This window comes from Dermacentor albipictus, chromosome 1 (assembly GCF_038994185.2).
Source record: "Dermacentor albipictus isolate Rhodes 1998 colony chromosome 1, USDA_Dalb.pri_finalv2, whole genome shotgun sequence".
In the NCBI taxonomy this organism is placed as follows: Eukaryota; Metazoa; Arthropoda; class Arachnida; order Ixodida; family Ixodidae; genus Dermacentor; species Dermacentor albipictus.
The window spans coordinates 514,788,512-514,814,852 of NC_091821.1; the positions used below are offsets into that span (position 1 = coordinate 514,788,512).

The 26,341-nt window shown below is 45.2% G+C and overlaps 1 protein-coding gene across 3 annotated transcripts in view; it reads left to right on the forward strand.

Annotated features, from left to right (window-relative positions):
* Duox (dual oxidase) overlaps positions 1–26,341 on the forward strand; it is a 448,965-nt gene that overhangs the window by 253,259 nt on the left and 169,365 nt on the right. For all 3 annotated transcript variants that reach the window (XM_065437132.1, XM_065437133.1, XM_065437135.1), the window contains 5 exons: positions 1,032–1,150; positions 12,777–12,914; positions 14,169–14,273; positions 22,445–22,650; positions 24,221–24,406. In XM_065437132.1, the coding sequence (XP_065293204.1) occupies positions 1,032–1,150; positions 12,777–12,914; positions 14,169–14,273; positions 22,445–22,650; positions 24,221–24,406 (754 nt within the window). The remainder of the gene's footprint in view (positions 1–1,031; positions 1,151–12,776; positions 12,915–14,168; positions 14,274–22,444; positions 22,651–24,220; positions 24,407–26,341) is intronic.

The window sequence follows — 26,341 nt, forward strand, 5'->3', positions numbered from 1 at the left end:
CAATTGACCACCAATCAACGTGTACGAAACGCGGAAAGCGTAGCGTATACGAAGTTCCGGCACTACGCACAGTCTGCAAACATCGCACATAGCTTCGAAGATGATGCCCGTGCGGGCGCGTACATTAGCCACGTCCAGATGGCTTTCAAGACACAAGAGCGCCGTCAACGCATTCCTACGGCGTCCGCCAAAGGCATCTACAACAGCGTCCGTGATTCGCTTGGGCAACGCTATAGTAGACGCCGCGGTTGTGTCCACTCTGTAAGGAGCGGCGGGTGAGGAGCACATCGAGGCACCGTAGTAGCCACCAGAGGAGAACGCTCCTCCTCCCTCGCCTCACCCCTCTGCTTCCCGCACCACCGGAGAGGGCACGGATCCAGGGCCGCGTTCACCGGCCGACCCTCACACGCCTTCACTCATACGGAACCTCATGGCGATGGCGACATCGATGGCAGTAATCCGCCTGGAGTGCCCATATAATTGCTATCGCAATGAAATTAAATCAGCCTTTGCGTGTGCTTTTTTGAAGCTTTACTGCAATTCATCCCCAGCCGCATGACACTAAGTGAAACAATTCTGATGAGCTTGCTTATACGCTGCATGCTTGCACGACAACGAGCTTTCTCCTTAACAATATGAACAGATCTGTTTTTCGACGGAATTGCGAAGCCGAGTTTTTCTGTAATAATTCTGCAGAACATGCTAATGCCCGCGTATAGCGTGCTGCAAACGTTGAGAGCGATGGTCTTGCTGCAACACAAAACACACTTTTCTGTCAAGCAACCCACGCAAATTGAAGCTTCCGTAAGATAAACACACAAAGCGATCGGTATTTGTCACTCTCTGCACCAAAGGTGTCTAGGCTAGACTCCCGCCATCCACGTTGGCCTGCCTAGTCAAATATGTGACACTTCGCATTGGCTATTAATTTCTAAGCAATATATTTTCATCTGCACTTAGAACTTAAAACTTGGCATTTTCTCTGCTCTCTTATGGTGTAATGGCTGCCTGCCTCTACTTTTTTTGTACAGGATGTTCTCGACGAAAGAAATCGAAGGCATCCGGAAGATTCGCATGTACGACATCATTCTCGCAGCCACGGATATAAAGCCGCACGAGATACAGAAGGACGTTTTCTTCCACGTCAAAGGTGAGGCAGTGGCAACTGATACGCTGGTTGTAAGTTTAATTCACTTTCACCTGCTACCCGCATACAATCATTGCCCTCCTTACATTACGCAAAATACAGTCTACTGCATAGGAATGATTGCTACACCAATTAAAATAGTACGGTTAGGTCTAAGTATGCTATCCAATGTAATAATAATGCCTTACACATAGTGAACGATGTCGACGTCGAGGTTCAGACAAGACATCCATGGACACACACGCGTACACTTTCAATAAACTGTTATTAATGAGTTGTTCATCATTTTGCACACCGGATCTCGGTTTGTGAATATAACAATCTTTGGCCATCTGCCACCCCACTTTTTGATTCTGCAGGCAAAAGTCATAGAAAGGTGATCACTTCGGTAGACATCCAACACGCCATCTTCACTTCCCCTGAAGAATCACATTTACCGTACAGAATGACAGCGTCAGCTTCATGAGGAATACCTGTGCAAGTTAGCTGAAGCTCTGTGCAAAGAACACTGGTGCTGGTATTGAAGTGCATGCACTATTACGCCGTCTATGATGTCTGACTGAAATGCAAAGCTTCCTTCATTGGGCAGTTCCTGAGGTGTTATCTCTCCTGCGCTACGCTATGCTTGAAACCATTCGTGCTTAGTTGAAATTGTGAGAGTGATGATTTTAAAGCTTTAGATGTTCAGCTAATGCGCTTGAGATATGAATGTGATGAGCCAAGGGACCGTAACGGTAGCACAGTGGGAGCAATTACACCGAAAATAATGTTTAGCTACTAGTGGTACTATTGTAAACACAATTATTGTAGTGTTGTACTGATCGATCAGAAAGCTGAGGTTCTCAACACGACTAACGTGGCCCCTGTAACACATGACAATAATAACAGTCAGTGTTAACACAAAGCTCAAGTTCCGTACCTCGTCCTTCCATCTAACCATCTTCTCTTGGATGAAAATTTGGTGCAGTTTTAGAAATTACTAAATTTCAACTGCTTACCAAACATCTTACACTTCTCGAGAACCACAAATAATGCTGCCTTCTTCTAGCATCGCATCGATGGGGACACATAATCCTGATTGCTTTATTACCTGTGAATCCTTGAACAATTTACATTTTTCATGAACGAGCTGTTAAACAACCAGCGATAAATCAAATGGAACAACTTTTCGTTAAACGTACGGACATGGTGGCAGCCCAGGTGTGAACTTGATCGAACACAAAATAATGAAAGAAGATTCAAACTACGTTCGCCGAACGATCCTGCCTACATTCATCCGTGCTCCGAATCTATGATGAGTGTTTCGCAAATCTGTTCTTTGTACCCTTACACTAACGACAAAAATACCTCAACGTGGAAAAGCTCTTGGAAAGACATCAATTTTCCTGGCTTCCCAAATTGTGGCCTAGATTAAACGTCAGGACACACTTAAAGTGCTATTGTGCCACAATAATTCCCGTAGCCTTACACTGCGAAGGCCACGCCGGACTGGGGCGGTGCCTAGAACGTACCACCTACTGTACCTTACCAAGGCGCGCATTTGAATTATGATTTTAGATGTTCGCGTAGATGCCTGCGACGCGCCAGTCTTAGCGAAAGCTGGTGGCACTCCCTCGACTTACGGTTGAGTACACAATGCCTCATCCCTTTGCTCTGCTATAGACCCTTTTCGCGGAGCAGTTATAGGGACGAGATGGCGCTTCCGGCGCCGCGCCACACGTCCCAGGAGAATGTGAAACACGTTCTACATTGCTACTCTGTGATCAGCGGTCGGACACGAAAGTACATGGTGCACGGTTTGTCATTCGTGGTTTGTAAAATGTGGATAGGTCAAAGGAAAGTGTGTGCAGTCGTTGGGTGCAAAAATATTGACTGGCATTTAAGGAATTAAATGAATCTTTCTGGCCCAGCTAATGGTCTGCTGCTTCGAATAGACCACCTTTGTTGCCGACCCCTTGGGATGCATGGCTTTCTGTGAGGATAAAAAATTTAGTAATCCACCAGCGTTGTATCGCGAACTTCTAAACAAAGGACTTCTACCGAGGAACTCTGGCAAAAGCGAGTACCACTCGTTGCACAGTGAAATATGTAGTAGCATCGCCTGATGTCATAGTAAGCTTCTCGCACGGTATTTCACGCGTCCACCCTACGTCTCACGCTTACGCATGCCCGCACTATCGCCAGCGTATAAAAAAAAGGTAAGGGTGCACACTTTAATATATGTGCGTGAGCATGGGCGATGGTGAATACATCGACATCACAAAAATGTTCGAAGCTGAACGTTTCGTGACGGTTCAGAGTAAGCATGTGACTCATTGGGCGCGTTAAGTTAGCGCGCTCCGAACTCCAAAGGAGCACGCTCGAGTGCGCTCGAGTGCGACGCCTTCGGAGCTTAACTTAACGGCCATTTTCGCCGACTGTTTTCGGGTGCACGAACATGCCGTCTGGCGAATGTTATGTTGCTTCCGCATCCGCTATTGCACTTCGCGCGCTTCTCGAAAATGGCCCCGCCGACCGTCCTTCTGCAGCCCTTGTTTAGACGATGAAGAGGTAGAAGAACTTGACGCGCGACGACGGAGGCAGCAGCAGCAGCTTACGATGCGATGCAAGCTCAAAGCGCGCCAACACGTTGCCGATCTCGCCTGACAGCAGCTTCAGACGCCCGGCAGCGCGGCGGCGAGAGGAACGATTGGGCAAGGAGAACGGACTTGCATTGGTGGAAAGAGCAGGAAACACGTCATTTTTCCGGAAGCCGTAGCAGGCGCGCGCTCTCGCGCACCGTTTCCAGGATGGTGCGCGTAGAGCGCGCTCCGCAATCACGCACCGGAAGTCGCTTTTTAGCCGTTAAGCTTAAAAGAGCGCGCTCTGCTGGCTAGAGCGCGCTCGAGCGCCTTAACTTAGCGCGCCCATTGTAATACGTCTTTGCTACAAGCTATTACAATGTACAGGATATCTGCTTTGCAAGCCTAGTACGCTGCAACATCAAATCCGTCGCAACTAAGCACACCGACGAGCAATTAGCCACACAATTAACACTCAGATAATTACCACAGTAGGAATTTTTATGAGTCAGAAGCATTACAATCTGCTGCTTCAAATTTTTTTCTAAATAAATAAGAAAGAGGAAAACACACTGATCCTCATTTATGCATAAGCAGAAAGCTTGGACAGATTGAAATACAGTTCTAGCGCCGCTTTTAGTACAAGCACCGCACCAGCTGCTCGTGCCGATTTGACAAGGCGTAATGAGCTCTGAAATGCCATACATTTACTGTGAAGCTCTGTTCAAAGCTTCGTTTTGTCCAAGCAGGCACCGTTTACTATTTTTGCCGAAAGAAAGCTTCGCTGAAACGCACCGGTGTCGGACAGAACCATTGTAAACACGGAGGCAGTGGTGGCAGTGGAGGAAAACAATGGACGCGCCACCACGTGTTCAAACATGGTGGCTCCCATGGGATCACCGCGGAAAGTCATTAGTATACCTGACAGCTAGGTGTAGCTCTGTTTTATCACGCCCAGTGCAAAGCGGCACATTTTCTTTCGCACTTGTCTATATGACAACCACTCAATTTCGACGGTGGAACGAAACGTCGTCTATACACTCTTAGCGCGGTACCGTTTATTAAATGGACATATTCTCTCTAATTTGTGCACCTTTAATCTATAAGTTAAACATCAACTTTTACAAATATAGCTTCTATTAAAGGTAAGTAGGCGTGCACCTAAACTAGAGGTTACAACACTTTAACCTCTATTATAGGCATACAGTATTGAGCGTTTTTGCCTAAATATGGAAGTTACTTGCTACATTATACCGGTTGAACCACTAAAATGTTTACACAAAGCTGCTTGCTGGAGGTCCCAGATGGACACCGCGCTGCGCATGCTCCGTGCGATGTCGCCTAGAAACGGGGACGCAGCTCTTCTTTCTTTCGGGCTTCTTTCTGCTTGCACCTCTTCTTTCTTACGCGCTTGTTTCTGCGGCCGTATTAGGCAGCCTACAATCATGCGCGGAGAAATGTGCGCTCTCGCGGAGGACGCCCCTCGGCCAGTCCTTCTCGGAGGCTACCTTTACACGCGCTTCCGCTTCGAAATAGTTCACGTGTCCACCTCGTGTGGTTTCCAGGGAAAGTGTGTCTCTGCGTCTTTCTCAGCCTCAGAAGAAAAGAAAGAAATATTGCGTTTTGCAGGCAGCTTAGACTTTATACGCGTACTGCAACATCTCCTGTTCGACCTCCAGGATATGAATAAAAAATAATGCCACCTACTCCCCAAAAAGACACAACAAAGGTGAGCGCGGGAGCCACAGAAATTACTTTAGAATTGTATATTGTAAGTGACAGACTCATATCTTTATTCATTTTTTTATTTACAAATACTGCAGGCCCTATTCGGGCCCAAGCAGGAGTGGGTACATACAGCAACGTAAATTACATATGTCAATTAGCAATTAAGAACACAACAAAGCATGTACATACATCATTGCAACACTATACGTAACGGAAATACTCATGAATATACAATAGTGCAATACATAAACAAAATAACAATGAAAAACCGTAACGCAAAAGAAACTACTTTCATTGCGGCAATTTATAGGCCAAAGAAAAGGTTATTTGAAAGCTGAACAAACGATTCTACTGTATTAGCGTTAACTACTTCTTCGGGTAATTTATTCCATTGTGAAATTGCATGGGGAAAAAGAGAATATTGACGGATCTTAAGATTACTAAATGGTTGCCCAATTGTTTTGTTGTGGTTTGTACGAGCAGAGCGCAGGGGGGGGGGGGGGGGGGGCTCAGGTAAATAACATTCACGCGGTATTTTGAAGTGACCATGGTACAGCTAATATAAAAATTTGATGCGAGATACAATTCTGCGATGAGCTAGTTTTTTCAATTTCGCCCTGTCTCGAAGAACGGACACGCTAGAAAAACGCGAGTATGTGGAGTATATAAACCGCAAAGCTAAATTTTGCACCCTTTCTATTTTCTTGATTAAAAATTTATGATGAGGGCTCCAGATCAAATCCGCATATTCTAATTTTGGTCTGACAAGAGCTTTGTATGCTGTTAACCTAACGGTCGATGAGGTACGGCGCAATTTCTGTTTCAAAAATGCCAGCTTCTTTAGCGCGTCGCTGCAAACGTTTTCTATATGGGGTTCCCAACTTATATTATTTGTGAGTGTAACACTTCAATATTTCACTCGCTGGGTTTTATGTATATAAGAATTATTAATAATATAAGCAAAATCTAAGGGTTCTTTCTTGTTGGTAAATGTAATAGCTGCTGTCTTCAAAGTGTTTAGCTTCAATCCCCATGTTTCACACCATACGCTGACTGCAACGCATCATTAAGTCTTACTTGGTTGGAGTGATGATTTACATTAGTATAAACACCACAGTCGTCCGCAAACAACCAGATCTTCACAGGCGATTGAACAGATCAACAGATGTCATTCATATAAACTAAGAACAATAAGGGACCGAGAACTGACCCCTGTGGCACCCCCGAGTGCACTTCCAGTGTACGAGAAACGTAGTCTTTACCAGCAACGCATTGTTTTCTTGAGGACAAATAAGATTCTATCCAAGGGATGATATTGCATTCAATGCCCCTAGAGAGCAGTTTAGTTACTAAATCGGCATGCGGAACTACATCGAACGCTTTGGAAAAGTCCAAAAACACTGCATCGATTTGACCCCTCATATTCAGTTCATTCATAAAATCATCCGTTATCTCAGCTAACTGTGTTATTGTGGATAAACCAGCGCTAAATCCATGTTGATTTGCATATTGTAAATGATTATTATCTAAATGTGTTATAATCGCTTTAAATAAAATGTGTTCTAGCAGTGTACAAGTTGTGGATGTTAATGAAACTGGTCTGTAGTTATTTAGTTCTAAAGGGGATCCAGATTGGTGAATCGGAACTATCCTTGCAAAGCGCCAGTCATCTGGTATCACACAGGATTCTAACGATGTTTTATATATTACATATAAGTACTCGGCTACCCAGATTGCGTATCTGTTGAGGAAAACATTAGATATTTTGTCCGGACCTGATGACTTTTTTATGTCTAGATTACGCAAAAGACTAAGGATGCCGTTTTTGCTTAAATCTACTTCGGGCATCGGATTACGAAGCGTGTAAGGTTGCAAGTGCGCGTGCGATGCATTTATGGTAAACACCGATTGAAAAAAGGCGTTAAATTCATTAGCAATGGTCAAAGGATCGTCAATGCTTGTGCCAGATGTTCTGATCTCTGTGATGCCGCTTTTATCTTTAGATAAATATTGCCAAACTTTTCTTGGTTGCTCCGACATGAAAGAAGTCAATGTGGAAGAAAAGAACTGATCTCTTGCAGTGCGCACTTTATCTTTGAATGTGCGCACTAGACTTGCAAGTTGTTTCCTGTCACCACGTTTTCGAGAGCGTTTTATTTTGCGTTTAAGATGTGTCAGGTTACGATCCATCCACGGGTGCTCCCTGTTGATGCGCTTTTTCTTTTGAGGCACGTAGGCGGTTTCACAGTGCATGACTATGTCTTTAAACTTTGACCACAGCACATTAACGTCATTTGTCGCATTAAAGGAAGGGAATAAAGATTCCATACAACTAATAATTTCGTCATCGTCAGCATGCGTATAGTCTCTTACAAATGTGTCAGAAGGTTTAACACACGATCGCAAGCTCGAAATAGGACACTCAAGAATAAGTAACTGGTGATCAGATATACCGTCCTTCACAATGACTGAGCAGTCTGGAAGCGAGCTACTTGCAAACGCAAGGTCAAGTACAGCAGAGCTGGAAATTCTTGTAGCATCCAAAACCAACTGGGTTAACGAAAACGTAAATGCAGTTAGTAATAATGATTCAGCATTTTTGAAATCTTTGCCGTCATGAGAGAGGCTGCACCAGTTAATACCTGGAAGGTTAAAATCTCCTGTTATAAGGATGTTGGAACGCGAATTTGTATTTTGTAGCAAATAATCATATAAGGAATCTAAGTATTCCTGAGGAGCATTCGGAGGCCGATAGACCCCTCCTAATAATATAGTTTTACCAAAAAACTTTATTTTGCACCATATGCTTTTATGATCATTGATGCCGTTTAAGCGTGTGAATTTAATGTTATTCTTTATTGCAATTGCAACTCCGCCACCCCTTGATCCTCCATCCTTGCGGATAATCGTGTACGAAGGAGGCATTATTTCTGAATTTTGCACTTCGTAATGCAGCCAGGTTTCAGTTACCACTAGGACGTGTGGTTGATAGGTCAGAATTATATCTTCAAGCCTGTGAGTCTTATTCAGTACACTGCGTGCATTCAAGGAGACAAGCCGTAGCGCCTTAACGGAATCCCGTCATTTGTTATCGAGCTTACGCGTGTTCGTACGTGTGGATCGAGGAGAGGACGTTCCGGGTTGCGCAGGCGCAGATGACTTGGACAACTCTACTCTGCGATTGCGCATTGCGTCCCATACGTACAACCTGTCATCAACTTTGAGCTTATCAAAACGAAGGGAAACCTTAGAACCACGGCGCTTTTCTTCAGCCGCTGAACGTCATAATTTTGCACGAATATCCCAAATGTTTTTTTTTGAAAAATCCTCCTATATAGCTATTTTTGTGTCCTTTAATTTGAAGCAGGATGTCATAAACTTATTTTTGTCTACGTAGTGAAAAAATCTCAAAATGATCGGATGGTGTCGCTGTGCATGTTTTAGGCCAATTCGGTGAATACGCTGTATTGACTTTACTTCAACACCTAGAATCTTTTAAAAAATTTCTTCGTTAACTTTCCGCTTTAGTTATTATTATTTTTATTTAGTCATACTGTTGGCCCGGAGGCCGTTACAGGGGTGGGGTACAGCACAGAAAATGAAAAACATAATGTACATTATACACAATGCACGCAAATTATACATAAAATACTGCTTTTGAGCATACATTCATAAAAACCAGGAAATTAGTAAGAGCACAAATACAAAAGCAATATGCAGGGACAATAAACACAATCTGTGTTGGTGTAACATAATGCACATAATTTTGTTTAGGGCATGATTTGCCTCAGATTGTTTTCAAATTGTGTAACGGTATCACATTGAACAATGGCTTTTGGTAGTCTGTTCCATTCATTTATTGTTCTGGGGAAGAAAGAATTGGCGTATGCATTAATGTGGAGTTGAGATATCCGGAAATTATGTTCATGTGTACCTCTTTTTTCTTTTTTCTTCTGAGTCCTCCTCTGGATCTTCCGTTACTCCATATACTACGATATTGTTGCGACGACTTCTGTTTTCGAGATCATCGACCTTTCTCGTTAGCTCCAGAACTAGTTTGTTCGTGTTATTGCAAGCTTTGTCCACTTTCTCCAACCTTCGCTCACATTTCTCAATTCGGCACAGCTCTTTCTCAATTTTGGTAACCGTGGTTTGAATATTCTCGACTGTCGATTCTACCTGTTTCAGATTATTAGTCAGCGAAGCCAGAGTCTTATTGGTCTTTGTTTGCTCTTTCAAAATTTTCTTAAGTAATTGGTTGTTTACCTGTGTCTCAGACTCTGAATCAGAAGTAGGACCAGGATTTAGCTCTTTGTCTCCGGATGTTAGTAGCAATAACCTGATCACATGCAAACAGTCACATAATACACCAAACAAACACTGTGGGCTTGGCAACACCGTTAATATGACTGTATCATCTCTAATAGAAGTTAGATACATGTCACCAACCTGGGCAAAAAGAATCGGGATCAGCATCCTTCTGTAACCGTTGTTACCAAGCCCACTGAAGGAATCTTGCAAGAGCGTCCAGTATTTATGCCTGAAGTGGTTGCCATCCGATGATGTCACCGAGCTGATGCGCTGATAGGCATGATGCACGTAGGGCGTTGTTTCTTGGGTAAGTCGCGGCGATAGCATGATGACCAGGTCAGCCGGCGCATGCTCGTCAGGAGTCCTTTCGAATGGAGGGTCCGTTAATCCCACGGCGAAGTGTGCCCGCCAGGCGATCTGGGCAAAAAGAATCGGGATCAGCATCCATCTCTAACCGGTGTTACCAAGTCCACTGAAGGAATCTTGCAAGAGGGTCCAGTATTTATGCCTGAAGTGGTTGCTATCCGATGATGTCACCGAGCTGATACGCTGATAGGCATGATGCGCCTAGGGCGTTGTTTCTTGGGTGAGTCGTGGTGATGGCATGATGACCAGGTCAGCCGGCGCATGCTCGTCAGGAGTCCTTTCGAACGGAGGGTCCGTTGATCCAACGGCGAAGTGTGCCCGCCAAGCGATCTGGGCAAAAAGAATCGGGATCAGCATCCTTCTCTAACCGGTGTTACCAAGCCCACTGAAGGAATCTTGCAAGAGGGTGCAGTATTTATGCCTGAAGTGGTTGCTATCCGATGATGTCACCGAGCTGATACGCTGATAGGCATGATGCACCTAGGGCGTTGTTTCTTGGGTGAGTCGTGGTGATGGCATGATGACCAGGTCAGCCGGCGCATGCTCGTCAGGAGTCCTTTCGAACGGAGGGTCCGCTTTTTGTTCATGTACAGGACGCCGCCGGCAAGCCGCGATCCAAGCCCGGACCGCAAAGAGAACACCAACGTATCAACTGATCAACTGATTACATTATGTTGTTTAACATGTCAAGAACAATACGAGACAAACCGTTGTTTTGGGCCGTAATTTTGTCTAGCTAGGGTTGTTTACCTTCTCTGTAACTGCAAATCTTTTGTGCTATAAAACACAGTCTGGGTTGCTACTGTATCTTAATGCGACAGTCACGTCAATGACAGTTTTTCCCTTTTATTAATAATATATTCAAGCAAACATTCTGGAGCGGGCTAGTTGGTTAAACATACGGGATTCTCCGCTAGAATACCGAATGTACAGACCTAACCGAGCACATACACAGGACCTCAAGCGCGAAGTGCTAACTGATATTACGCCAATACATCCACGGCATGCATTGAAGATGTATACCTACATTGGGGGAGGGATCGATTTTGAAAATTAATTTATGAAAACTAGTGCAGTCCGGAGAATTCATTCCAAGTGGTTTTGCCTTGCGAACTTGCCGGCTGTAGTTCCTAGATTTTAATTTTCGCCCTAAAGGAATTGGGAAGTTACCTATGATAATTATGTTAATTATTGAATGGTGCATTTTGACTTCACATAGAAGCCATGTCAATCTTGAAACCGAACCAACCAATCGTCAAAGCGACTGCAGCGCCCGCATCTAGAATGGTGGGCCCTGCGCCCAATAAACGGAGCTTTGGATTAGTGGCTCCACAGATTCCATCCAAGCTAGAACTACGGGACAACCACGAGTATATAGTGCGTACTCCTGAGGAAGAAACTGCCTACCGCGAGCGTCAGCGAGAGTTGGCTCGTCAACGGGCCCGTCGTCGTAGGGCATGCTCACCACGCGAAGCAAGGAAAAGCGAAAATGAGGCGAAAGAATGGTGAAACGAAATAGTTACAATATAGACTACCTGCGAAGTTGGACTTGCATGGTGTCACACTTGATGTAACTAACACAACTTCACTGTTCAACCATCTTCACGGTGTGGAAGCGGCGGTGATTTTTTCGGTGTACTGCGCACCAAATGCATGGTACACAGGATGTTTTGCATTTAACCCACATGGAAATTCGGCCACCATGGCTCGGGTTTGATCCCTCAGGCTTAGCTGCGCAACACCGTAGCCACAACGGCGGCTTCCAGTGTGGGTCGCATAACTGCGAGAAAAAAAAAGCTAGCGCAGTTACTATTTCTTTTTACCTCGACTCACTTTCACCGTCTAATCAGACAGCAAGGTGCCTTAAAACTCACGTTCTTGGCGTCGAGAGAGAGAAAGAGAGAGAAACAGGAACAGGTTTATTTCGTCAGGTGGGGCCGGGATTCGTTTACGGTGTTCGGAGGGCCAGATGGCCGCCAGGTGGTGCTTGTGGAACTAGCAGCCCAAGTGTTTATTAGAATGCCAGGCACGGCGAATAGTATGACTTTGATAAGCGCCACCAATTCCTGTCCTTGCCAGCACAAAATACATGCATGGTCGGCGCGTTTATAAGACGTCACAGCTGCACTCATTCTTGTCACCGCTCGTGTAATATTTAGTACTTCCCCTATCTAAGAATGATGTCCGCAGTGTTTGATCGTACTGAGAGAAAGATATATATTTTTTCTTGTTGCTGGCATAAATTCTCTCTGTTTAACGTGGTAAAAGAATAGCAAGGCTTTAGCAGCATGGCTTCTAGACTCCAGACTCGGCCATTTACTATCTGTCACAACGAAACGCACGTTCTTGCAATAGATTTGTAGGTAATAAACTGGTTGTAGACATGCGTTAGGGGTTTCATTACGAAGTTAATTTGACGTTAGTATGCATTACGCTGAGAAAAGGTTCGTGCAACACCCCTATATGTCGGCGCCCGTGTATCAGTATCCCGGAATCATACCTAGGCAAGTTATGTTGTATTTCATTACATCTTAAATATTTAAGGAACAACGACAGCGATGACAAGTGCAAACGGGCTCTCACCATCTCGTAGTAATTGCGCACCAAACTACTGTGTCAGCCATTCGGTCATTTACTATGACTTTCTGCACGCTTTCTTGCAGGTGACCCGTGCCCACAGCCGCAGCAGATAAACAGCTCCGTGCTGGAACCCTGCATGATCTTGGATGGCTGGGACTATTTCAGGGGCAACGAGGTGGCCTACATCTATTCCTGTCTCATTCTGGCCTTTATACCGATAAGTACGTGGACGTTCCATGGTTCATCGCGCAAGAGTTGCGATTTAGACAATTATTCACTGCTCTCTTTCAATGGGAAAGTGGCAGCTAATGGCACACTCGGCCGGCAGTTTATTGCATAAACAACTGAGCGCTTGTTCAGCGGCACTTAGAATCAGTTCTCTGCGAACGAAATCTAATAGACAAAGCTCCAATATTGTTTTAGCTCGACACCAAATTCTGATTCTAGTCAACTTGCAATCCTTATGAACACGCTCTTTAATTAGTATGTATATAGTACTTGACGTAGCCAAGTCAAATAATTGTAAACTTAGTTTGAAAACATCCATTAAAAATTAATACATTTAATATGATAAAAAGCCATCGCCCTGCTTATAGTGGCATCGGGAACGGCATCTAGAATGCCTTGAAAATAGCGCATATAAGATTACCAACGCGACCTATGAGTGTGAGCAGCACTTGCTCTTGGCTTAGTTTGTACACTTTCAGCTTGGTACAAGTGGACAAAAGAATATGACACACCAGAATACACAGGGCATCCCAACTATCATGCACCAATATTTAAAAATATGCAAATGCCACGTAGATGAAGTGAATAAAGGTAATGCTTTTTGCCGTCGCTTGGAAATAGATTATTTTTCTCATTCCTCCCGCTTTTTTCCAGCTCAGAAAAACACTTATGTACACGTGTTGAGCAACAGAAAGCTGTATCGCGAGTATGTCATGTTGCTCTAATCTTCTGATTGACATTTTTCATCTAAATATATTTGAGATAGTGAATAATAAGAATAATGAGCTAATTATGTGGAATACAACAAAATTGTCTGAGTACCTCCAAGCGACGACAAACAAGGTTACCTTTGTTGTGCCCTGTTACGTGCCATTTGGATATTTTGAACTCTTGATGCATGATAGTCGGGGCACGCTGTATAAAACAAGTGCTTATACCACCAGCATGACTTTGTGAAGGCAGCTGTATGCGTTTTACAGCTTACCAATCACTTAATACATTTTCTTGTTTAAACATGCGTAACATGCTTTAGCGAGCGCCTTTTATTTATCATGGCCTCTATTTTGATAAAACGCTCATACTAGCACATCTTGGTCGGCTTCGACAGCTACTGGTGCCTCTGGCACTGCCCATAATGGAACAGTGCATTTACGCAAAACTATGTGGGGTTATAAACTTTATAATTTTGCATGCCTTTCTAATCAAACGGCATGAATGACATTTGCCATATCTTTATATTCTTGCAGTATGTGCGGGTCTTGGTTATGGTGTCATAAAGCTCCAAAACAAGAGACGACGGATCATCAAGGCGAAGAAAGAGATGGCAATTGGGAAAAACTACGACAAATTATGTAAGTCTTTGAGCCGGTGTCGGCTTTTGGTCATGTCGACGCACTGCGTAGAGTTATTCCTTGGGGAATGTTCAAATGAGGGCGGGCGGGGAGACGGGACGTGTATGAATTATGCTCAGTTGTAAGCAATTTGGCTTACAACTTTATCTATTCGTCGATTCCACATTTGGCTCATATGGGATACTTTTTATCCCGATTCTTTTTCCCTTTTCACTCAGAGAGATGATAATGCACCGTAGCGCGATAGGCTTGATAGAAGACAAAAATAAGACACGCGTGAATGGCCACTCTCTGTGTTCACGCGTCGCAATGGCGTGTGTAATGTCAGCAAGATAAACCTCAAGGATAGCTTATTGGTGCGCAAATTCTTTGGAGGTTCGGCACGCACCACTGCGTGAGTGAACGTTCCTGGCCAATCCCATAGAATCAGGCACGTACCCAGGGGGGGGCCCGAGCCCCCCCCCCCCGAAATCAAGTGGCATACCACCCCCCCTCCCCACACCACCCACGCCACCACTCCTCACACATTCCTACAGCGCCGCCAGATCAATGTTGAGACTTGGCAGCTATTAATCGGTCAGCATTATGCTGCCTTTTTCACTCCTTTTAGATGGCGGTCATTATCGGCATCTCTTGTAATGTGAAGGACAGTTTTCTCATAGATTCCGCACCCGTGCAATTAAACCGAGATGCGTTCAGTTGTCGCCATCTATTCAACCGGCCCGCGCATAGCTGTTGCTTTTGTTAGTTCAACCTTCTTTGTTTAGGCTGGTCCTGTGACCAGGAAAGGGATGCGGCTGTTACTGTGATGGTCTGTACTCTCGTGGAACGAGTTGCGGCCGGAGAAAATGCCAATTGCGTTTAACTTTTCCCTTTGCTTCATTGTTTCCTTGAGTTACGGCTCGCCGCGAGGCTGGCAGATGCCTGCAACCATATACACGTTATATGGTTTTGATAAGGTGGCAAATAAAATAACGTGAAAGTGCGTCCATCATGAAACCATGCAATAACCCTTAAACCCCTGAGCAAGATGACTGTCGCCCTTTACCTCGTCTGTTTTTCCCTAATTATATAGCACATTTCGTGCAAAATTGGCAACTGGAAACAAAAATCGCAAGGAGTTGAAAAATTAAGTGATCTACGAAGGGAGAGAGCCAAGGCAACAACCAAACTACAAGGAAAATCGAATAATAAAAAAAGCTAACCGTTGTTTATGAGAATATTTATGGATCAACATCTTTTTATTAAAAAAGGAAGTAGAGAAAACGCTGCCGGAAGTGGAGAACAATTACTTGCTTTGAATGACGCTTCTACAGTTATCGGTCGAACCGCCTCACGTAGCCACTTCTCTGCTGTGCTTATGTGGGTGTTTATCTAACCTTTCGCGGTGAGCGCAGTACATCTAGAATCGCAGAGTCCTGCGCTCTACGCGATTGTGTGGGACTGGCGGCCGCACAGCGTTACGCAATTCGCGGAACTGTCAAAACTGATCAACAAGGCGAAAATAACTGCTGTTCGAAACTATAACATGAGAAAGACTGAAGAAGCTGGAAAAAATGAACGCAGCCTGAAATCAGTAAAAAAGAAACCTGGCTTGGGACAAAGCATGGTGTATACACTAAAAGATAATATCATCAGCAATCTCGAAGATATAGTATAAGCAGCGGAAAAATTCTAAGCTGACCTGTATACAGTACTCAGAGGAGACACGATACCTCACTTAGAAACAGTAATGAGCAGGATACAGAAACTCTCCTATAACTAGCGATGAGGTGAGAAGGGCCCTGCAAGAAATGAAACGATGAAGAGCGGGAGGAGAAGGTGGAATAACAGTCGATTTATTCAAAGATGGAGGAGACATAATGCTTGGAAAGCTGGCGGCTTTTTATACGAAGTGTCTATTGACTGCAAGGGTCCCAGAAAACTGGAAGAATGCAGACATTATACTAATCCACAAAAAAGGCGACGTTAAATAATTGAAAAATTATGGGACCATTAGCTCGCTCCCAGTATTATATAAAATATTTACTAAAATAATCTCCAATAGAATGAGGGCAACACTAGATTTTGTCAAACAAGGGAACAGGCTGGCTTCAGGAAGAGATACTTTACAATAGATCACATCCATGTCATAACTCAGGTTATAGTGAAATCCGCAGAGTACAATAATCCTCTCTACGTGGCTTATATAGATTATGAAAAGGCATTTGATTCAGTAGAGATACCAGCAGTCATAGAGGCACTACGTAATCAACGAGTACAGAACGCTCACGTAAAAAGCTTGGAAAATATTGCTACATGCGTGTGGTATTTGTTTGTTTGAACGAGGCGCGTGGGCGCCGTCACTCCAGAAAAAAGGAGGAAGAACGAAGTGGGGTCGCGCTGTGAATCTAACCGGTCAGCGCTGCAACCGTTGTTGTAAATATAGTCTTTAAATAGTTTCTCGTCTTACTGACTCGTCCTTCGCGTAAGAATACCTACAGAGGTTCTACAGCTACCTTAATTCTACACAAGAAAAGCAGGGAGATACCTATAGAGAGAGGGGTCAGACAGGGAGACACAATTTCTCCAAAGCTGTTCACTGCGTGCTTAGAAGAATTCAAGCTATTAAACCGGGAAGGCTTAGGAGTAAAGATCGACGGCAAATATCTCAGCAACCTTTGGTTGGCCGATGACATTGTTCTATTCAACAACAGTGCAGACGAGTTACAACAAATGATTGGAGACCTTAACTGAGATAGTGTAAGAGTGGGGTTGAATATTCATATGCAGAAGGTGAAGATAATGATAAATAGTCGGGCAAAGGAACAAGACATCAGGATCGCCAGTCGGTCACTAGAGACTGTGAAGGAGTTCGTTTACCTAGGTCAATTATTCACATAGAACCCTGATGATGAGAAGGAAATTCACAGAAGAATAAAAATAGGTTGGATCGCATACGGCAGACATTGCCAGCTCCTGACTGGAAGCTTACCATTATTATTGAAAAGTAAGGTGTGCACTCAGTGCATTTTGCCAGTGCTGACATATGGGGCAGAGACTTGAGATCAAGTTAAGAACCGCGCAAAGAGCGATCGAACGAAGATTGCTAGGCATAACGTTAAGAGAGAGAAAGAGAGCGGTTTGGATCAGAGAGCGAACGGGTATAGACGATATTCTAATTGACATCAAGGGGAAAAAATGTAGCTGGGCAGGTCATGTAATGCGTCGGTTAGATAACCGTTGGACTATTAGGGTTACAGAATGGGTACCAAGAGAAGGGAAGCGCAGTAGAAGACGGCAGAAAACTATATATGGTGCGATGAAATTAGAAAATTCGCGGGTGCTAGTTGGAATCGGTTGGCGGCAGGACAGGGGTAATTGGAGATCGCAGGGAGAGGCCTTCGTCCCGCAGTGGACATAAAAAAGGCTGATGATGATGATGATGATGATGATGATGATGATGATGATGATGATGATGATGATGGAGGTGGTGGGCCCCCACCGAAAAAAAATCCTGAGTACGTGCCTGCCTTGTCTTGAGTCTGCTCTCGTGAAATCGTGTCACTACGCAATGAGTGCGAGCTTTGACAAGCAGGTTGATAGGTTGGTTACGGCGGGGTTCCCAAGCACGGTTATCACAGCAGTGGCTGAAGTGATCTTGCAAAATATCAAAGGTGCCATGGTCAAGAAACCGTGCGCACAAGAAAGACTAGCTGCAAAGCCGGAAGTGGTTCCGTATGTACATAGGATAGCCCACAATATGAAAAAGGTGGCAAACAGACACGGCGTCCCAGTCGTGTTTTCGGCTCCTCGAAAACAAGCTCAGCTCTGCGCCCGCGTCGCGAGCGAGGGTACGAGGAGCAACTGCACCAAAAAACATGGAAAGCAGTTTGTAAAGTGCTGCACCGGTGTGGTATATGAAATACTTTTGACGTGCGGGAAAGCCTATGTGGGCCAAACGGGCAGATGCGTGAACGACCATGCTGCTGAACATGTGAGGTCGCTGAAAAAAGGAGGTGCGCATCTTTCGCAACATTGCGCAACTTGCACCGTGTGTGACCAAGCGGCAGAACATTTGCCACAAAGACAATGCCAGTACTGCAAGAAGTGTGAACCATGGTTCGGAGCGATAAAGATTCTTGGCAGAAGTAGGGAAACTAAGGCACGTGAGGTTTTAGAAGCATTCCATATAAAGAAAAGAGGAAAAAACTGTGTTAGTTATACTTCCGTGACCCTCTTCAAAAGCGAAATGTCATATCTGGAACGGTTTGGCAGATGACGCATGATGGTCATTGTGCGCATGTCTGTGTTTTTCCTATATTTGCTGAATTTTCGGTGAATAAAGTTAGATGAAGTTGGCGCTTGTCCTGTGTCGTTCTACCCTCTTGTGATCGTCTTAGTTGGCGCTGTTCCTTCCTAATTCAAGCCTGCATAGAATATGTATGTATCACTGGGTAGGGCCCCTATAACGTAGAGCTATTTCAAGCTATTGGTGTTTCTGCCACGAGCCCTGCACAATTGGTGAAACATTTTTTCCGACCACTCCCACATCGCCTGTCTGTCAGGCGATGACATGACAGCCGCAAAATATCGTTGTATTATATGAATGTGCACACTGTTTATGCACGAATGGACCGAGCAAAAGGAAATAATCTATTTGCAATGCTACGCGTTTTTTTTTTTTTGCAGTAGGAGCACGATTGCAGCGCACATAGGCGATGTCTGCGCTAGCGGCGTGTCTGTCGTGTTCCTTCTTGCGCACTCGCCTAAGTGCTGTACAGTCGTGCTGTAAGACGCCAAGCACGCAATTCAGCACAATACATCACTTGCCTTTTTCGCCCTCCGCTATGGGCCAGAATGTTTCTGGCTGCAACCACGTCGCCTGTCTTTCACGCGAGGTCGCTGAACCCCAAAATCTGTCCACTTCAAGGTGACATGTTCGGACTAAGTATACAATGTGCGCGACAGAATTGAATATTTCGGAACATCAGCTGAATTCCCCGCTCAGAATCGAATAACAGAAGGCTGACCGCCGATAGCTCTAGCACTGGATACTTCGATCTGCCGGAGAGAACGGATTCGTCAGCACATAATCAGAATGTTTGCGTGAAACTAAACGTCGTCGACCCTTTGGGCACGTATTAGACATCGCTATGCCAATCCTTGCGGCTGTGTTCTTCACTGAGCACTCGTTTTAGCGGCATTTACAAGCTGCTGTTGCGCGCTGCCGGGACCTGCCTGCGTCAAGTAGGCAAGCAGACGAATCGCAGACACACGCACCGCCCTCTTCATCCTGCTACCTACTTTCATTGTGCTAGCGCGGACGCGCCGAATCCCGTTCCACTTGGGCGTGATCCTCGCCTCATGTCAGCCAATCAGTTAAAGAAGCTGCCAAGGAGGCAATGCTATTTGCTATCGAAGCAGAGACGAGATCGTTTGATTGTACTGTTGAAACAACGCTGCGCGCTACCACTTAATGCTTGTGTCGGCCGTTACGTAACTTTGGTCTCAGGAGATTGGAATAGAACAAAATGAAATAATTTGACATTCTACGGCCCTAGATGCATGGATCAGATACGAAGGTGCTGCGCCAATTGCATCAAAACACTAATTTTAAATGAAGGTGGCAAATTTAGCAGGACATGCGTGTCCAGTCGCAACCACACAGCGATAGATATGCGTTGGCTCGCGCTTATCCCTTGTCAGAGTTGTAGGTCGTAGGGAGGAACTAGGCGTACATAGATTTATGTACATATTATTATTAAAAAAAGAGATACATTTCGACGGTCTGGCGTGACTACCAAATGGAGCACGCAAGATGAAGCAGCAGAGCTACAGCACACGAGCTCCAAGCACCCTGCACAGAGCACACTTCTCACAAGCACGAGCACACTCTAGCAGTCGGCAAACTGCGGCTTAAAAAGCCTCTGTCCTCCCTAGATCCCTAGGGGAGGGAAAACTGCTGTCCAACCATCGTCCAATCGGACAAGTCTACAGTCGTAAGAGCGTAGTCAACCCGCCTTTGAGGGGGAGTGCTCACACACACACATACGCACTTTGGATTCCCAGAACCCGAGTTAACCGGGTACTCGTAACCAGGTGGTCACGCCTCACCACAGCCTGCACCTCTTAATTCCACAGCTGACTTTCTCAGGTAGTCGCCACGAGTGTCAGCAGTCTGGGATGAATCCTGTGACCCGAGGAAAAACGTACCGCAAAGCACCCTTTTGTTAGAGAAGCTCTTCCTGCTGCAAAGAGACCATGAAGGTCATGACAAATCAATTAACAATACACGGTCCGCCAAACGTGGCGAGCCCTGCTGCCGTCGCCGACTCTGCGAATAAACCGCATGGTTCCTTAACGCTGCCGCGCTCTCCAATTCTCCGAAGGAAGTTCATGATCGGTTAGCGCTGTCGTCTTCGCCGGTTCTCTGAAGGGCGCCACCACCGCGGGTCGATCGAAGCACCTGCAGTGGGCTGATTTAGCTATGCAGAGCAGTAGCCCTGCAGGCCGATCGTAACAGCTCCTGCAGGGCCCGGAAAATCTCGGCTGGCGAGTGCTGACAACCGCTGGGCAGGAAGAGAATGGCTGGTGAGCAAGAATATGGCTCTGCTCTCTGCAATCCCTGGGCACTTGGAATGTCTTCAATCATCTCACAGCTGGCACAGAAGAGTCAATCCCGGCAACACAATACCACTCAGCGTGCAAACGCCCTGAATCAGCTGTTAACCCACCAGGCTTCCTGTCAAAATTTCAATGCAAACCACTCACCTGGGAACCCCAAATTTTGACCCCAAAATTTTGGGCCGCAAAGTGAGCGTTCACGTTCCCCCTGTCTTTAACCACATTTGACTGTCGTGCTGCACAAGTGTAAAAGTTTACGCAGAACTAAACCGAAGTCTTTCAACCACCAATACCCGAACAGGCAGCCTATGTTCACGTACAGCCTGTTGCTACCCTTTCGCAGTGGCGTACTTATCGCACGTACTGGTGCCACTGAACAGTCTTGTCAACTCCACAGGTACGTAGTCACAATCGCGCCAGCTTTGTGGTCCCTATTCCGAACTCGTACTTGCGTCTTACGCAAATGTTTCATCATGCTTACGTTTCTTCCTCTGGTCTATATACAGGACACGTACCTTAAACGAACAACTGCAGTTGCGTAACTTACGCACACCAGAGAACCTTTAAAAAAATTGCGTCTTCCAATAACTTGTTCCGCGCTTCTTACTAGAGAAGTCAGAACGCGGCCGCCCTCAACACACACGAGCAACCCAGTCAACAACCTTCTGCTGCCTTCCGTCCGCACAGGACACGCGCTAATGCAAGTAAGAACGCTTTTCCGTGTAAATCACGCACTTACTGAAAACCTACGCGCTTCGACTTAGAAACTTTGAAAACTCTTCTAAAAATAAAGAATGTTAACTAATGCTCACGCGCTTTACCATAGGCCTCTCACCGATAACAGTGACCTTCAGGTTACTCACAAAAAAAAAGAAAGCCTATCTACTCATTAATTAATCACGTCGCAGCCACCTGACTGACCAAAAGTGTGACTTACTGCGTGCATCGTTGCGCACGTCACGTCGCAGCTATATACCTGACTCAACATGTGTCCTAGTGAGGTGTCACAAACATTAGAATGCTCCACATTCCCACGCGTAAGCAGTCTTAAGTGCATCTGCCGAATTTATTGTCACCAGTCGCAGTTCTTTGCTTGTAAAAAGCTGATGTGAAGGTTTTGTTTATTGATGTTCGCGACTGCCTTTTTATTATGCTTTCGTAATGGTGGCATACAGGAAGACAAATCTCGGAAAGCTCTAAAATGAGCCAACCTTGAAAGAGTGGCTCAGAAAGAAAGCTAAGTGTTTGTGTAACACTTTGTTACTTTGAGGGTTCTAAGGCAAGTGACATACGTATTAGAAATGTGCAAGTTTAATGTTCGCGCTATGTTGTTTGTTTAGTAGCTCTATTTGCTGAAGGGGCTTTAATAAGGTCAACTTCTCAGTACGGGTCTATAATTGTCGCAGATCTCCACCCAACCTTTCATACTTCAGCGAATGAGTAAGGCACAAGTATAAAATAAAGGAACACAACCTCATCTTCTAATAAAACCAGGGATGATGTTTTTGACGTGTTAATTGTCTGCCGACATTTTGGTAACATTTGCTGTGTTCTATGGAATGCAGATGTCAAAGAATGGCTGCACCAGAACCACAAGCGGTTTGTCAAGGTCAAGATTGGGCCAGATGAGTCTCTATCCACGGTGAATCGAAAGGGCGAAATCCTACGGAAAGTCGATTTCAAGTCTGTCTCAGCCCTTGTAGTAGAGGTCACCACAGACATGGCAAAGAAGCCCATGTGTCTTGTGCGGTCACCGAGAGACCATGATCTGGTGAGTGTCATAAAAACAGAACAAGCATGAATGATGCCTCGCCGCAGTTCTTTGGTTCAGCGGCACAAGTAGTGTGACCTCTTAAACGTTAGGCTCACAGTTACGAACTTTCTTGTTATTGTTTAGCCGCCTAGGCTTGCCTTTCAGCGAGTCCTGTAACCACTGTAACAAAAAAAAGGAATCTGATACTCAACGCTCCCTCTGGTCACCGTCTGGAACTCTTTCACAAGATGCAGTTTTCCGAAGAATATTACGTTATAAATCGGGCAATATTCGACTTCAATTTGCCATTATTTTAATATCTAATGACACCTCCTACTGTATCTGTAGAGAACTGACAAGACCTTGTTTTTATTTAGCAGTCGCTGTGCTGGTTGATGCCTTTAGCGGATCTACTGTATAACATTTCTGAATACCATGTGCCACAACAAAAATGCCTTGGACCAATTCCATTCAGCGAGCCAAATAATATGAACTGTTGCCAAAGCCTAAAAGAAACACACAAACAGACCGGCAAAAACGGTGTTATACATCAGCGCTGCTTTTATGGAGACGGACAATATATGGACACTGCAGACGAACTTACCCCATCCGCGTTCACGTCGACATGGGGTTCCGTATAAACTCCAAGTGCGATAATATCGCAGCCACGCGCTGTATGCTGTACGTGGAAAGAAAAGCGTGTGAGGGTTCACCATGAAGGAAGGTGGCTTCAGCTCGCCTACGCAGTCGACGACGAGTGCGGGAAGGCAGCACACCGTGTCTTCTCAAAGGGAGGGGGATGTGCGCGCCTTATGAAGGGGTGGGGCAGATTAACTCGTGTATCCTCTTTTCAGGCCGCGGCTGTGTGCGACGGTGTGCGGCCTATCCAGGAAGAAATGCGTGGTGGTTACAAAGGCGGGCAATGTGAAATCACTGACGGCTTCAATTGCGCTGTACTCTCGCGCGCCTTGTTCACGTTGAGGCGAAAGGGAGCATCAAGGACTATTCGCTGACACTGCCCTTGTTCACTCCAGTGCGTTGAGTGCGAATGTCCGCGGCCATCTAGAGAGATGCACTCATGTTTTCCTGCGCACACATGACGCCATGCTTGTTAATTTAATTGGTAAGCGAAAGTTTACAGCACTTTATACTGCCGATAATACTGCTAACCTTGCTCTGTATAGGTTCTAGTTATTCGCTATCGCAATCACTGCTTCTCCTTTCGGGCGAAACTGTGACATTCTACTGAATACGAAATTTCCTTGTCTTTTTCATTTCGCTAAAGGCAGCCTTGACGAAGGGCAGCCCAGTTGATAGACATGCTTGCACAACCCACAGTAAAAATTTTCATCGCTCAAACAACTCACGTTATCCTGTCGCTTTAAAATATTCAAACTTTGTTCTTGTCAAACCCTTCAAGTTTCGCTCAAATTTGTGTCCTTTAGATACTTGCCCGCTGATTACGCGAATTAAATGTCCCCGTGCTTATTTTGCATCTTGCGCTGTGAGAGGAAGCATTCTTCCTCCGTCCGTGCCTTCATGTGTTATTCCTCAGAGTGCCCCTTTCCAAATATGAAACTTCTCTCAGGTTCTTCAGTTCGACAGCGTCCACTCTCGTAAAAAGTTCCTGAATAAACTGGAAAGCTTCCTGGTGAACCGGAAGAAAACGCTGGAGAGCATCAATACTACTCGCGACACGATGCTAGCCAACGCCGAGACGAAGGAGAAGCGCCAAAAGCGACTCGAGCACTTCTTCCGAGAAGCATACGCACTCGTGAGTACAATACCGTGCAAGACTTTCAGTAAACAGCTTCTTGTTTAGTACCGAAATTTGTCTCTACGTTCTACTTCGGCCCAATTGTAGAATGCATGTTTTAGGCATTGCGCACCAAAAGCTTCAGATTCTATTTACAATACAATGCAAATAGGTAAGCAAAAGAAAGAAAGGAGGGTGTACGATTAGGCTTACTGGCAAAATATGCTTTAAAGCTTGAATAACAGCGCAAGGGCAGCAGACTTGTCAGAAGAGAGAAGTGATCGCTCTGTTCTCTCCTATGTCCCATCTGCTGTCCTTGCTCTGCTACTCAAACTTTAAAGCAAAAATAAAAAATAAGAAGGCTGACCATGGCGCTTTGCGTGCGCAAAATGTCGGACTCCCTAATGTGAATACCACAATTCCTTTTTAACAATTTTACGGTATCTTAGCTGTAGTAGAGCACCTTCGCGCTATCTTAAATGACGAGGCCTGAATAATTTCCTGGTAACATAGCGGCATGCGCATGCGGGTTTCCTCGTGCCACGTGCTAAATATTTTTGTGGTCAGAGATGCACAAACACAGGCGCTATGCTTCCTTTGTCTAAGCTGTTTTTACACTGCAGTGTGATGTTTTGAGCTCCTTTGACTGCATAAACTTCGTCCAACTCGCCGTAACTCGTAGCTTCGAAGTGATACTCGCGCACACCGGGCACCACTGCGATCGCGGCACTCAAGCAGGCCCTCGCGTAGACATACGTTTTGCCAGTTTCCTTCTTGACGCCAAAAAAACATGATTGCATAACAGGTAGAAATTTAAATACGCTTGAACCTAATGTTACCTACTGCACTCCACAAATTTCGAATTGCAACAAAGCTTCGCAGCACAAAAACGAGAAGACAGAACTGAAAGGCACACGGTTGAGTCACATGCACTTTCCAGCACAATAGATACTTCATCGCTTCCTTTTTTTCGAGTTTATGTAGTTTAATTGTCTTGAAAAGAAATAAGGCCGGTGTACCTTTTCTGTCGTCCGTTTGCCTCTGCAACTCTTCTCAATTTTTTTACGCGTTCGAACATGTGTTTATCGTAATACTGCATGTTATAAATTTAAGGCATATTATATGTGTGCGTATTACAGGCTATCAGGATTAAGTCAAACCTGCCACAGATTCAAACTCCTTTTCAGTGACAATGATACCGTCCATTACATCCTGACTGGGTAAAATATAATTGTTCATACTTTCTTAGCGCCCATTTTAGGAACGTTATTTTCCCACGTCAGTGCACTAGCGCTGTTCACAACGAAATGTAACGCGGCCTTCTCATTGATTCTTCACGCCCGCTGTATGTTCTCCACAAACTTCTTGAAGTTCCTGCTGGCCCGATGTACCTCTTGCCATAACTCAGCGAAATCATATGAAAAACTTGGCTAGTGCAATTGAATCGTGAACTGGCTCGCCTTCTTTCTTGCACAAGCTTCGTGCGCGGTTTTTTAATGCGCATAGCATTTTTTGCGCATGTCAGCCGTTTTGAGCCCATCTGTACTTCTGTCTAGCCTCCAAGCCAGTGGCCCAAGTTGTGTGCCTGCTTGGGCCGCTGGGTATGTTTCCTGGTCGAGATGCCTTCGTAGCCGTTACATCGTCGTCGTTGCGGCCTAGCGATCTTACTTTCGTCACGCCATCTGCCTCGACCGAGTCGTCCAAGTTGACAAGGGCTCGTGGTCGTGATGCTGTCGTGTTCACTGCATCGCCATCACTTCAGGTCTGTCATCCGGCACTCGTCATGACGCCGTTATCATCCCGTCATCCCCATACAGTCGTCACGCATTTTTTATCGCACCGCCATAGTGTTCCCGTTGTCGTCGTTCAGTGGTCGTCATTCTAGATTCCTGATCTTACTCTGGTCATGCTTCATCATCACATTTTCTCCTCCGACCCGCTGGTCCCAGTAGT